Genomic DNA, 13337 nt, shown 5'->3' with positions numbered 1-13337 from the left:
GATAAACGATAACCGTGATTATTTCACCGCTTCCCTTTCCGTCAATAACATAAATGGGCACTCGCGAGAGGGGGCGGATCCAGACAGCCGAGTTTTTTTTTCTATTTAATTATTGCATATCCAATGATAAATTAAATGTATGCACTTAAGTACAGTCACTCGTGTTGATTAGAAGTTTATTTCCTTTCTCTGCCATTTCCCCCTACTTTAGGCCAAGTAAAACGGCACGGAGAACCTCGGTGATCGTTTAGTGAGGTCTGTTAGGAAGGAAAATGGCAGCCTCTTTTTACATTTTCTTTCTTCTTTACATTGACTGCTCTGTGGGATCACATTTAAATCACTAGCTAATAGCTACAACATGTATCATCCTAGCTAGATACAATGTAGCAAAATAATATATTGTCAATGTCCAGCTAACGGTTTACGGTTCAATCATAGATTGGTCGTTGATGGTGAGTGCGAGCTGACCAGTATGATATTCTCTGTAAAGAAATCATTGAAATAATTGTACGTACCCGTATTAGTAAGATTATGTGCAATGAGCTGATTTGTTAGCTATGTTTTTGATATCGGTAGCATATTAGGAAAATATTTGTTTTGCTAACTAGATAGCTAGTTAGCTGTCTATCAGTTGTTACAGCGTTCTATCCTAGCTAATATCGAACGTTAGCGCAAGCTAGCACGTAGTAGCCGTGTCTTAATGCTCACTCTAGTCTCTAGACAATACAACTGTTATGGTTTTACTTTCGTTTTTGTTCTTGTTCGGTCTTGTGTAGCCGCAACAGCACATTTACTAATTCAGTGAAATGTATTTGTTTATTTGTTTCAACAGCTAACCAAAACAATATCGGGCAGTCACCTCTGCCAACTATTAGCGAAGAAGCGGTCTCAACTGAGTGTCTGTGCTCCTTTGTAAGTGTTGATTCAGTCTCACTCTGGGACTTCTGTTGGGTTTTGTCCAACAAATGGATAATCTCTTATCACTTATTTTTTATTGTTTGAATGACTGAGTTATTTTAAATCACTAAATGTGTGTATTTCCTGTTTTCAGCTCTGTTGTCCCCCATAGCTGTGCCATGTAGAAGGCAGTGATTCACCCTTAAACTTTTGCAAATGAAAATGGAGGATATGTCTCTGTCGGGCCTGGACAACACCAAGCTAGAGGTGAGTAGTGGACTACACTTTCACCATCCTATCATGTTTGGTGGTAGTTGTCCTGCTTTAAAACAGGAAGTTGCTCATGTAGTTTCCTTTCCTTTGTGACTCTGCTTTATTCTTTGCTGTCCTCCACAGGCCTTGGCTCAGGACATCTACTCGGACCTGGTGGAGGACGCCTGTTTGGGCCTGTGTTTCGAGGTGCATCGTGCTGTCAAACAGGGCTACTTCTTCCTGGATGACACGGACCAAGAAAGCATGAAGGACTTCGGTTAGGACCAGAGTGCTTTTCTCCTGGGTCTGGTTATCTGGTTCATTTCTCAGCCTTTAATTTGTTAGTTTATCTTTCATGTATGTTCTCGCCTTGCTCCGTAGAAATCGTTGACCAACCAGGAGTGGACATTTTCGGGCAAGTGTACAATCAGTGGAAAAACAAGGAGTGTGTGTGTCCCAACTGCAACCGGAGCATTGCTGCGTCCCGCTTTGCCCCTCATCTGGAGAAATGCTTGGGCATGGGGCGCAACAGCAGCCGCATCGCCAACCGCAGGTCAGCAAGGGGCACTGGACATGGACAGTGGACACTACAATGTAACATAGAAAACAAACCAATACATTCCTCAAGTGAATGGGCAATTCTGATAATTTTCTTGATATTGGTCTACAGAATAGCAAGCAGTAACAACATGAACAACAAATCAGAGAGTGATCAGGAAGACAATGATGACGTCAATGACAATGACTGGTCGTATGGCTCAGAAAAGAAAGGTGAGAATAAAACAAGTGTGAATCCCTGTCTGAATGTTTTTTTGTGACTAGCTGAACAAGCACATCTATGCTTGTCTTACACCCCTCTATTTTCCCTCTACAGCTAAGAAGAGAAAGTCAGATAAGGTATTTTTACATTCTTTGAAACAACATATACCTTTGGTAAGTTTCATTGCTGTGGAGATATTTATTCATGTTTTGTATGTTGTGTTTTTGTCCACATGTAATTGCAAGGGGACCAATAGATTTTTAAAAATTACCTTAAGGTTTTCTGGTATCCCTTTCTGCTAGGGCCGGGATGATACCAGTATCACATTACTCGTTAGTGTCGTGGCAAGGAAACTTGTTTAGGAAAACAGCCCCAATGTTGGAAACAAACATCATTAAGTTGTTATCCAGTCACATTTATTTATTTTACAAGCTATAGTGCAAATTTGACTAACGGCAGTCTTTTTAAAGGACCAAATAGTTTGCTCTGCTTTGTGTGAATTTTTCCCATGGATTTCTTTTGCCATACTGGTATTGTCACAGCCCTACTTTCTGCTTACAAGCATGGCAAGGATGAACATTTAAAAAACATTTTTTTACAAATTCAATTGGATCAAGGAGTGTGTGCTTCACTTTTCCTGTTGCATGCTTCACTAGTTGTTTGTGATCTGTTCATCTAGATCAGTGTGAATCTAAATGGACAGTTCTTCTCTTTTTGTGTATTATTTCCTTAGAATCCAAATTCACCCAGAAGATCAAAATCTGTAAAGCATAAAAATGGTGAGTATAACATTACCTCTTCGTACCCATGTAAGATGCATGTTAAGTGACAAACTATAAGCTGTGTGTCATTTACATTTCCCATCTGGAATGTAAATATTTTCCAATTGAAACACATGATTAGAAAGTGTTTTAACAAACATTTGAGTACAACAAGTTCTGATGGGGTATAACAGTTTAAGTTATATTCTTCAAGAATCAATGGGTACATATCATACATTTATAAATCCTAAAATGGATGTAGCAACTGCATATTGCCCCCTTTTTTAAATGTTTTTATTTATTTTTTGTCATTTGTCAATATCATTTCTCAATCAGCATTCATTTTACTGATATTCATACTAAATTACATGCATTCTGATATACAGAATATTATATGTGGTCTCATGGTATTTTGTTTGTTGGGAGTTGTGGGAATGTTCTAGAGTCCAGACTCTCTGTAGCCTTGAAATGGAAGTGTGTTGGTGAAGTCGAACATAGAGCCCACTCCTGAATACACCCAATTTATTGCCCAACTTTGTGTGTGTTTGTGTGCGTGAAAGTTTTAGAGTAGTTGGTTGAATGTTTGGGGATGTTTTACACTCTGGTCGTTTCAGCATTGCTGGGGCCAAAGCCTTGTTGCAGATCAGGAAGCTCCATGCGTGCTGTTGAGAGATGATGCATTTCCTCAGTGATCGGAAGGGGCTGATTACTGCCAGGCCAGCTCTATAATGCCCTCCCCCACTTCAATGTAGGGTCAAAGGTCAACCCGAGAAGAATCTGGGAAATTAACCTTAGCAGAGACCCAGGGTGTCTCAAATCCTCTATTGAGAATGTTAATGTGGCCTTCTGGATTCTTCACGATAGATGGCCATTGAAGGAGTCTGCTGCTTAAATCCAGGTCAAATGCACAATGTTGGCAGAATACAGATGTAGTGCAGTATGAAAAGGATCACAATGTTGGCAGAATACAGACGTAGTGCAGTATGAAAAGGATCACAATGTTGGCAGAATACAGATGTAGTGCAGTATGAAAAGGATCACAATGTTGGCAGAATACAGATGTAGTGCAGTATGAAAAGGATCACAATGTTGGCAGAATACAGACGTAGTGCAGTATGAAAAGGATCACAATGTTGGCAGAATACAGACGTAGTACAGTATGAAAAGGTTCACAATGTTGGCAGAATACAGACGTAGTGCAGTATGAAAAGGATCACAATGTTGGCAGAATACAGATGTAGTGCAGTATGAAAAGGATCACAATGTTGGCAGAATACAGACGTAGTGCAGTATGAAAAGGATCACAATGTTGGCAGAATACAGACGTAGTGCAGTATGAAAAGGTTCACAATGTTGGCAGAATACAGACGTAGTGCAGTATGAAAAGGATCACAATGTTGGCAGAATACAGACGTAGTGCAGTATGAAAAGGATCACAATGTTGGCAGAATACAGACGTAGTGCAGTATGAAAAGGATCACAATGTTGGCAGAATACAGACGTAGTACAGTATGAAAAGGATCACAATGTTGGCAGAATACAGACGTAGTGCAGTATGAAAAGGATCACAATGTTGGCAGAATACAGACGTAGTGCAGTATGAAAAGGATCACAATGTTGGCAGAATACAGATGTAGTGCAGTATGAAAAGGATCACAATGTTGGCAGAATACAGACGTAGTACAGTATGAAAAGGATCACAATGTTGGCAGAATACAGACGTAGTGCAGTATGAAAAGGATCACAATGTTGGCAGAATACAGACGTAGTACAGTATGAAAAGGATCACAATGTTGGCAGAATACAGACGTAGTGCAGTATGAAAAGGATCACAATGTTGGCAGAATACAGACGTAGTGCAGTATGAAAAGGATCACAATGTTGGCAGAATACAGACGTAGTGCAGTATGAAAAGGATCACAATGTTGGCAGAATACAGACGTAGTGCAGTATGAAAAGGATCACAATGTTGGCAGAATACAGACGTAGTGCAGTATGAAAAGGATCACAATGTTGGCAGAATACAGACGTAGTGCAGTATGAAAAGGATCACAATGTTGGCAGAATACAGATGTAGTGCAGTAAAAAGGATCAATGTTGGCAGAATACAGACGTAGTACAGTATGAAAAGGATCACAATGTTGGCAGAATACAGACGTAGTGCAGTATGAAAAGGATCACAATGTTGGCAGAATACAGACGTAGTACAGTATGAAAAGGATCACAATGTTGGCAGAATACAGACGTAGTGCAGTATGAAAAGGATCACAATGTTGGCAGAATACAGACGTAGTGCAGTATGAAAAGGATCACAATGTTGGCAGAATACAGACGTAGTGCAGTATGAAAAGGATCACAATGTTGGCAGAATACAGACGTAGTGCAGTATGAAAAGGATCACAATGTTGGCAGAATACAGACGTAGTACAGTATGAAAAGGATCACAATGTTGGCAGAATACAGACGTAGTGCAGTATGAAAAGGATCACAATGTTGGCAGAATACAGACGTAGTGCAGTATGAAAAGGATCACAATGTTGGCAGAATACAGACGTAGTGCAGTATGAAAAGGATCACAATGTTGGCAGAATACAGACGTAGTGCAGTATGAAAAGGATCACAATGTTGGCAGAATACAGACGTAGTGCAGTATGAAAAGGATCACAATGTTGGCAGAATACAGACGTAGTGCAGTATGAAAAGGATCACAATGTTGGCAGAATACAGACGTAGTGCAGTATGAAAAGGATCACAATGTTGGCAGAATACAGACGTAGTACAGTATTTAAAGGATCACAATGTTGGCAGAATACAGACGTAGTGCAGTATGAAAAGGATCACAATGTTTGCAGAATACAGACGTAGTACAGTATGAAAAGGATCACAATGTTGGCAGAATACAGACGTAGTGCAGTATGAAAAGGATCAGAAGCAGCATTGAAGATGAGGATAAGCAATTAAGATATAAGGCAAAGGCCGACTCTTCGTGCTCCACAGTCTCCTGTTTGCATGATGATTTTAATTTGACATGGATCATGGTGCAAAGTTAATGAGCTGAGAATGACTTACAGGAAGCTGACAATTGTGTGCAATAAATCACAGTTCAGCCACCAGTTTTCAGTTCTTTGTATGTAATATATCCATTTATTTTCTGTATTGTGTTATATATTGTTTAACTAGTTCAACACTTGAGTGAAAAAAATCATGTCAGATAGTCTGGTCCCAGTAATGATAGACTACAGTCATGTCTCTAAAGCAGACCAGCTGTTTCTCTTAGTTTCTCAGGTGACTCAACAAGTCCTCTTGTGCATTATCCTATCCATTATCTACTTGACATATTCATGCTTTTGTTTGCATTTATTTTTGTTTTTGTTGTTTGTATCATGTCTTCATTGATTCTTGATTTCCTGATTGTCCCTGTTTCTTTAAATGGAGCTGAAATGAAACGGTGCTGCTATCTTCTATGGAGCGTCAAGGATGTTCCTATGTAATAAATGACCTGAACTCAATCCACACCAGTTTGATCGACCTGTCATTTGTGGTTTTGGCCCTTAAAGTGCTGCTCAATTTCAATCACAGATTGATTAAACCATTAAAATATATTTAGCCATATGCTTGCTATTGCAGCACGTACATAATAATCAATTATGTTTTCTTACCTCACTGGTCAATAGCTAGAGAGACCTTTGCTTCATCCCATCATAAACTACATTTTACGTATGTTTTCTTAGACATAGGAATCAATTGTTTGTGACATGTAATATTGTGGATATCGTACTAAATGTAATCACTGCTTTATTTCATGGTTGGTGGTGGTTGTGTGCATCATCTGTGTCCTTGGGAGTCTGGTGAGTAGACTGATAGATCATATGCTGTTCTCTTTTTCAGGGGAGCTTAGTAATAGTGTCAATGCAGATCCATACAAGGTAACCAGAATCCATTTTTCTGATGGTTCACGCCTACATATCTATTAGTGTGTTGATGTCTGTTATCGTTCTCTCTCCCTCACTGCAGTACAACTATAACACTGGCATCAATTACGAAACTTTAGGCCCTGACGAACTGAGGTCTCTGTTGACAACAGTGAGTCATTTTCATTTATCTATTCTACCATCCATCCACAAGTCTAACTGTATTGGATCATATCTCAAGACATTTATCAGCAGTGTGTATGACTGGCTTGTCTCTAACTACACTGCCCCCTGTCTGCAGCAATGTGGAGTGATCTCGGAGCACACCAAGAAGATGTGCACCAGGTAGGGATTACTCTGCACGCAAACACAGCACATTCACCTCTAGTAGTCTTGTCATTTCCACCTAATGTCCTATCAGCTACACGGAGTGCACACACATACCTTTATCACACAAACTCATTAATACTTTTTGTTTCTCAAGCGCTGGCACGAGATGTTAGCTTAAGTCAAAGTTGCTGATTATGATCATGATGAGCCATTCAGGGTTGTACTGCTTCAGACAGACATCTTCCTGGAAGTTTGATGTCAATGTCACTATGTCCTGTGTCCATCCCTCAGCCTGCCCCTTAGTATGGACCTTACCAGGTTCTCAGAGGTGTTTGTTAAACTAGCTAGTCAGGAAGGTCTTCCGTGACTTGAATGACGTGTGTTCCGGACAAGTGGTAAACCTGTGGCCCAACTCCATTATGGAGGCTGCCAACAGACACTCATGGTTACTGTTCTGCATGTTGTTTCTGTGAGACCTTTAACATGATCAGTTTCATTGGTGTGTTGTGATCATGTGTAGTTGGGACTGATTTCTGGGGAACACAAGTGGCAACTCTATATGATTCTCAATTATTTTCCATTTCCTTTAACATACAGTATTTATTAGATGATTGGGCTCAGTTATTGGCTAATTTTCTTTAAAAAATATATACTGAACAAATATAAACTAAACATCTAAAGTGTTGGTCCCATTTTTCATGAGCTGAAATAAAAGATCCTAGAAATGTTCCAACAAAAATTGTGTGTATTAATATGTGTAAATCCCTGTTAGTGGGCATTTCTCCTTTGCCAAGATAATCCATCCACCTGACAGGTGTGGCATATCAAGAAGATGATTAAACAGCATTACACAGGTGCACCTTGTGCTGGGGGACAATAGAAGATTAGTCACACAATACAATTCCACAGATGTCTCTAGTTTTGAGGGAGTGTGTAATTGCCAGAGAATTTAATATTTATTTCTCTACAATAAGATGCCTCCCAACGTAATTTTAGAGAATTTGGCAGTACATCCAACCGGCCTCACAACCGCAGACTACGTGTAACCACATCCGGCTTCTTCACCTGCGGGATAATTTGAGGAGTGGGAGGGTAATGAAAAGTATTTCTGTCTGTAATAAAGCCCTTTTGTGGGGGAAAACTAATTCTGGCTCCCCAGTGGGTGGACCTACAGTATGCCCACCCATGGCTGCGCCCCTGCCCAGTCATGTGAAATCCATAGATTAGGGCCTGATTTCCTTCCATGAACTGTAACTCGGTAAAACCTTTGAAGTTGTTGCATGTTGCGTTTATATTTTTGTTCAGTATAATACCAAATTGTGTAAAATTAGTGAAACAATTCATATTTGATTGGACTAAACAACAGATATTTTCCAATTGGACTATGTAAGACCCTGATTGGACACTGCCTGCCGTATGTGGTGAGAGACTAACTGGACGCTGTCAGTGAGCAAACATTGATCTCTAACCTCCAAACTCTGACACCTGACCCATCATCTGATTGGTCACTGGCAGTGTCTGTTTCTGTCTCTCTCCCACTCTTGTCTCTGCCGTGGCCCTGGGTAGGCGGGGCCACTGTGCATTGTGGGCAGGTGTTTCTCAGGTGTTTGTAATGCCACGTTGTGTCCCTGCCAGGTCCCAGCGGTGCCCCCAGCACACGGACGAACAGAGGAGGGCCGTCAGGGTGTTCCTCCTGGGGCTGTCCGCGTGAGTGTGCCCCTCCCCCGCCCCTCAGACCTCCATTGGTTCTGACTGGTTTATTCCTAGAACTGATATATTCGATCTTGACTGGTGCCTGTGGTGTCCCTAAATGTACAGGTGTTTGCTTGAGGAGTTGTATTGAATGACTATGTATTTATTGTGGATGTTTTGTGCCAGTTAGATGGACAGGCCTTATCATTGAGGGTGGACTATGTTAGTTAGCTACTGTATGAGCATTCATGGGGCCAACTGTATGGCCTGGGTGTGTACTACAGTAGGTGTGCTGTATGGCAGATTGAATGGCTCCACCATGTGTCCTGCTGCTCTCTGTGGCTGGTCTGATCTGAGCGGCTGTTGTCTCTGTCAGGTCATCTCTGCCCGATGCAGACACGATGGTGGAGAGTGACTGCTACGACGCCTCAGATGGACAGGTTCTCATGAGTCGCCTACAGTGGGATGGATCCTCAGACATCTCCCCCTCTGATTCAGCCTCCTCCAAAGCTAGTAAGAGAACCGAATTCAGGTCCACATTCTGTACATTCATACAGTGGAGGTCGGTCTCATCTCATCCCCTGCTCTCGATCTCTCTCTCAGGCACCAACAACTCAGATTCTAAGAAGCCCAAGAAGAAGAAGAAGACGTCTCTTGGCCTAAACAGCACAGGAGGAGGAGGGGGCGGCAGTGGGAGTGGAGGAGGCAGTAGCTCCCAGACTAGTCTAGTAGGCCTATCCAACAGAAAGAAGAAGCCCAAGCTTCCTGTTCCCCCTGCCCCCAGTATCTATGACAACCTAAACTAGGGTAGTCCCAGTCTGCCCCCCCCCCGTACCCAGGAAGGTGACTGGAGGGTGACATGGAATTCTGAACCAGGCTTCATCCACTCATCCAGCTCCCCAGCCTGTCAAGTCATGGTCTCATACCTAACAGAGGTACAGATACCCGTGTCCTCTGAGGCAAAGATGATAACCCATTAACTCACATCCACTCACTCACTTTAATATCAGCTCTGATTAGCCCAGGGGTTGTAACTTCTCTTTTTCATAACTGGACAACAGCACCCCTTCATTTGAACGCCCTTCTTATTTGTTTGTTGTTGAATACAATATTTTGCAATTCCAGTTATAAAGAAACATGGGCCATTGATTGTTCACTTTAATTATGTTTTTGTTAATCAGTGATTTAGGCTTCAGACATGGACCAATCACACTCCGCTTTTTTGCACTCTGATCTGTTTTCTCCTGAAAACAAAATATTGCTTTCTTTTTGACTCTGTCTCTGTTTAGGAGGGGACTTGTGGACTAATTGCATCACCTTACGACTACAGCGTTGTTATTGTGGTGGAGGATGTCATTGCCATCTTGTTGTTTCACCAGTATTGGGGTACTTGATGGTGGCTTTATCCGTACTAGCATTGTATTGCACAGTGGTGTATGTGTGGTTGCATGTGTGTATGAATGTTGTGTAAAGTTGACTGTTTTCCGTGTTGTGTGTGTGTGATTTAATTTGTTTTCAGATTACTATGCATCTCTGAATGTGCCATTGTGGTTGAGTCAGTATATGTTATTTTGAATATTTAACTTTTTTGGTTTACATTGACTGTGTCAAGTGAGAATGTGTATTTAATGTCTGCACTCAGTAAATTGTAAATGCAGATGTTGACATGTATCATGGAGTGAGCCAGTGTGTTTTTGTATACCGATACATGTGGTATGATGACCTATGTAAAAGAATCATGATTTAATTGGATACTGTATACATACACGGTAACCTCTCTACCATACACAGCTTCATGCTAAACAGTGCTTCTTCCCTGTCTATCTTTACTGTTTCATACTCAGTCTGAAGTTTCTCTAATCTGCTTCAGCTGCAAATCACAATATCACTCTATACAAGTTGTAGATCTCACATTGCTTCCTGTTGAATAATGCTAAAGTATAGTGGAGTCAACCTGCTTTTTCCCCCAATAATACTCTAGGTCAATCTGCATCACTTGATTTAATAGTCTGTCTCTGCTTGTGTGCAGTGTCTATGCGCTTGAAGGAATTCAATCCGCTGCCACTTGCAACAGAAGTGCCATGGCTGTTGCATGGGATATTTCAGACTGTTATTCTTGCCATTTTCAGTTTTACTCTAGCTAACGAGTAAAGTTTGATATGTTATTCATTCCTGTTTGAGGGGCCCACCAGACTATACTCGCTGAGAATCTTATATACCCTGAGCTTTCATTTAGAACATTCAGCCAGTGATTAAGTATGACATCACTTTAATGTGCACTAAAAGAATCAACCTTCAAGTGAAAAAACACCTATTTTGGGTATGGCTCATTTAATTTGTTCCTCTTTGCTGACAGGGTAAAGAATGTCCTGTATTACTAATGCTGCGTAACTGTTTATTTGTGTGTATCGGTGTGTCTGAACAATATGAGTGTGGACAAATGACGCAATAGAAAGTGTCTTCACAAAACAAAAACATTTTTTTTCATGCACGTGTGTGTGCATGTGCAAATATGTCAATTGTATATTAATGTGACGCACAGCTAGGTTTTCTTTATATCTCAGTTTCCCAAGTGTACAGAGGTTTCTTTGTCTGAGTAAAATTAAGTGTCATTCAGATTTCTTGCGTTCTGTCATTTTGTCCAATATCAGACATACTCCCTCTTTACACAGGGACTGATTGTTTTCCTCTGGCTTCAGATTTAAAGACATTCAAACCAATCAAACATAAGGGATAAAGAGATTTTCCCTCATCTGTGTTAAATTCCCCAACAGCAATCCTGATGTGTCCGATGTGGTTTCATCCCATTCATTCTATGTACAGTAAATACATATTTACAGTATTTTCTAAACCAAACATGTTGCTTATTTTCATGCATTAACTTATATGGTTTAAAATAACTAATGATATTAGCGTAGAGTAATTCAAGCAACAAAAATCCTTAAACTGTTTTGCCTTGCAATAAGGCAGTCGTTACAGTCCACAATAACTAAGGTGAAAGCTCATTCCCAAAGAACTGGAAAGAAAGTAGAAATATAACCACCACTCCATGGTGAGTGGTTTCAAAGTTGCTCTAGAGTCAAGTCTAGTTGTATAATTTTCATTTTGTTTCTGTTGCAAATGAGGAAATGAATTGCTCGTTCAAACACGTACTACAAAAAGACCAAACATTTCTGGAACGTTAACGTGTATATAATGAAAAGAGTATGTGGCCATGATGTGAAGAGATACATTATCCTAGGTCTAGATTCAATCAGATCAAGTGTTAACCGGCGATAGCTGATTTCTGGCGGTGCACCTGCGTTGGAGCTGTCAAATCGGTGAGTGGCTGCTCTTTATCATTATCACGAAGCCACACCTGTCCTACTTGCATTAGAAATTCAGAGCGAGAACGTGGAGGCTAGATAGAAATTACACTCAAATTGAAAATAATTCAAATAAAGATTTCTAATCAGCCTCATCGAGGTGTAGATTACATCTCACATTCCATTGTTCGAACTTGTAAACAAGGCTCCGTGGTATTTACTTAAAGCAAAGCACGGTTTCCACTGCTACAGTTTTGCAGTTTAACTGACGCTCAGCCTAGAAGGACAATTTCCATACACGGCCACATAGATAAGTCAGATTTCAACATTTATAATACGACACTTAGGTCATCACCTTTGTGCACTTTGTGCTAGTGTGCATGTGATGTTGATCTGTATAAACTGGATTCAACCCGGATATAGACGGACATGAATTGGCGTATGCGAACGTGAGTAGATATCCTTGAAAACAAAAGGCGGACATCTTGGACAGTCTCCAGTTCTTATACCTCAGTGGATTGACAGCACTAACACAGTTCCACCTCCCACACAACTTCTATACGGATGTCGGCTAAAGCGGATCTGATTGAATAGAGACCCTAATTTCTGAGAGCAACCTAACACAGAACAGGCTATGTGAAGCCAAACTGGCCAGAAGATGTTGCTGACACAGTGGACCAAGCAGCCTGTGGTCCTGGGTGTGATGCTGATGGTTCTGCCCTATAAAGGACCAAGAGGAGCTGGACCCACTCAATGTTTTTCTGAGAAGCAAAATTACCACTCATTATTATCTCTGCATCATACTAACAAACACACATTCCAGATAACTTGAATCTCTGCACATACAATCAATCTCATATTATGCTATTTGCTGGTACATGCACAAACAGAGGCACACCCACTCTTAGGATTCCAGTTGAGCTCTATGGTGTCTAAGGCAGAGAGGCCCCCTGACTCCATTCATCCTCCTGACACAGTTGTTTTTCCCTCTCATTCTCCTGCCCAGATGAGGGCCCTTCCGTCCTGCCTCCTCTCCCGCTCACCGGCTGTGCATTCCAAAGATGAGGAAGCTGAAGAACACAGTGACTCCCACCAGGGAGATGGTAGCAGGGGCGGTGAAGAACTGACGGTAGTTGATGCGGAAGTACCAGACCACGGCTAACATCACCACAAACACAGGCACCACCAGGCTGCTGGTGCTCAGAGCCAGGCCTGCAGCCCTGATTCCCCCACTAGCCCCAGAGCGAGCTGTCTCCTCTGGGCTGGCCTCCCGCAGCACCTGGGACACGTGGCAGTGGATCACACTGTTGTGAGAGATGTTGAGGGAGAGCAGAGTCCGTTTGGGATCCTGAAGCAGCTGGCCCTGGTAGATCAACTTGATCTGACGCTCCCGCCCTGAGAAATACTTACTAGAGGGGAGAAAGAAATG

General features: G+C 41.4%; 2 protein-coding genes across 4 annotated transcripts; one reads left to right on the top strand and one right to left on the bottom strand.

The window, feature by feature from the left end:
• The first annotated feature begins 133 nt into the window (after window positions 1-133).
• On the top strand, window positions 134-11221 carry LOC115104331 (ataxin-7-like protein 3). 3 transcript variants are annotated; one of them, XM_029625745.2, is made up of 14 exons: window positions 138-452; window positions 833-912; window positions 1052-1164; window positions 1294-1426; window positions 1531-1702; window positions 1820-1920; window positions 2024-2082; window positions 2643-2688; window positions 6559-6596; window positions 6685-6753; window positions 6883-6926; window positions 8547-8618; window positions 8980-9116; window positions 9207-11221. In XM_029625745.2, exons 3-14 carry the CDS (start codon window positions 1114-1116, stop codon window positions 9407-9409), a joined length of 1125 nt encoding a protein of 374 aa, XP_029481605.1. In that variant the 5' UTR covers window positions 138-452; window positions 833-912; window positions 1052-1113; the 3' UTR covers window positions 9410-11221. The 3 variants fall into 3 exon arrangements, with proteins under 3 accessions (XP_029481607.1, XP_029481605.1, XP_029481606.1); XM_029625746.2 differs by having other exon boundaries at window positions 139-452; window positions 2024-2046; XM_029625747.2 differs by lacking the exon at window positions 8547-8618 and having other exon boundaries at window positions 134-452.
• Window positions 11064-13313, bottom strand: LOC135566995 (transmembrane and ubiquitin-like domain-containing protein 2; the record flags this gene model as incomplete). Its single annotated transcript, XM_065014521.1, has 1 exon — window positions 11064-13313. A coding segment is annotated over one exon (366 nt), but the record flags the coding sequence as incomplete, so codon positions are not given.
• Between the last annotated feature and the right edge of the window lie 24 nt (window positions 13314-13337).

The sequence above is a fragment of the Oncorhynchus nerka genome, unplaced genomic scaffold (genome assembly GCF_034236695.1).
Source record: "Oncorhynchus nerka isolate Pitt River unplaced genomic scaffold, Oner_Uvic_2.0 unplaced_scaffold_2803, whole genome shotgun sequence".
Lineage (NCBI taxonomy): Eukaryota > Metazoa > Chordata > Actinopteri > Salmoniformes > Salmonidae > Oncorhynchus > Oncorhynchus nerka.
Note: the sequence above shows the minus strand (reverse complement) of the source record. Positions and strands in the feature narration are given on the sequence as shown.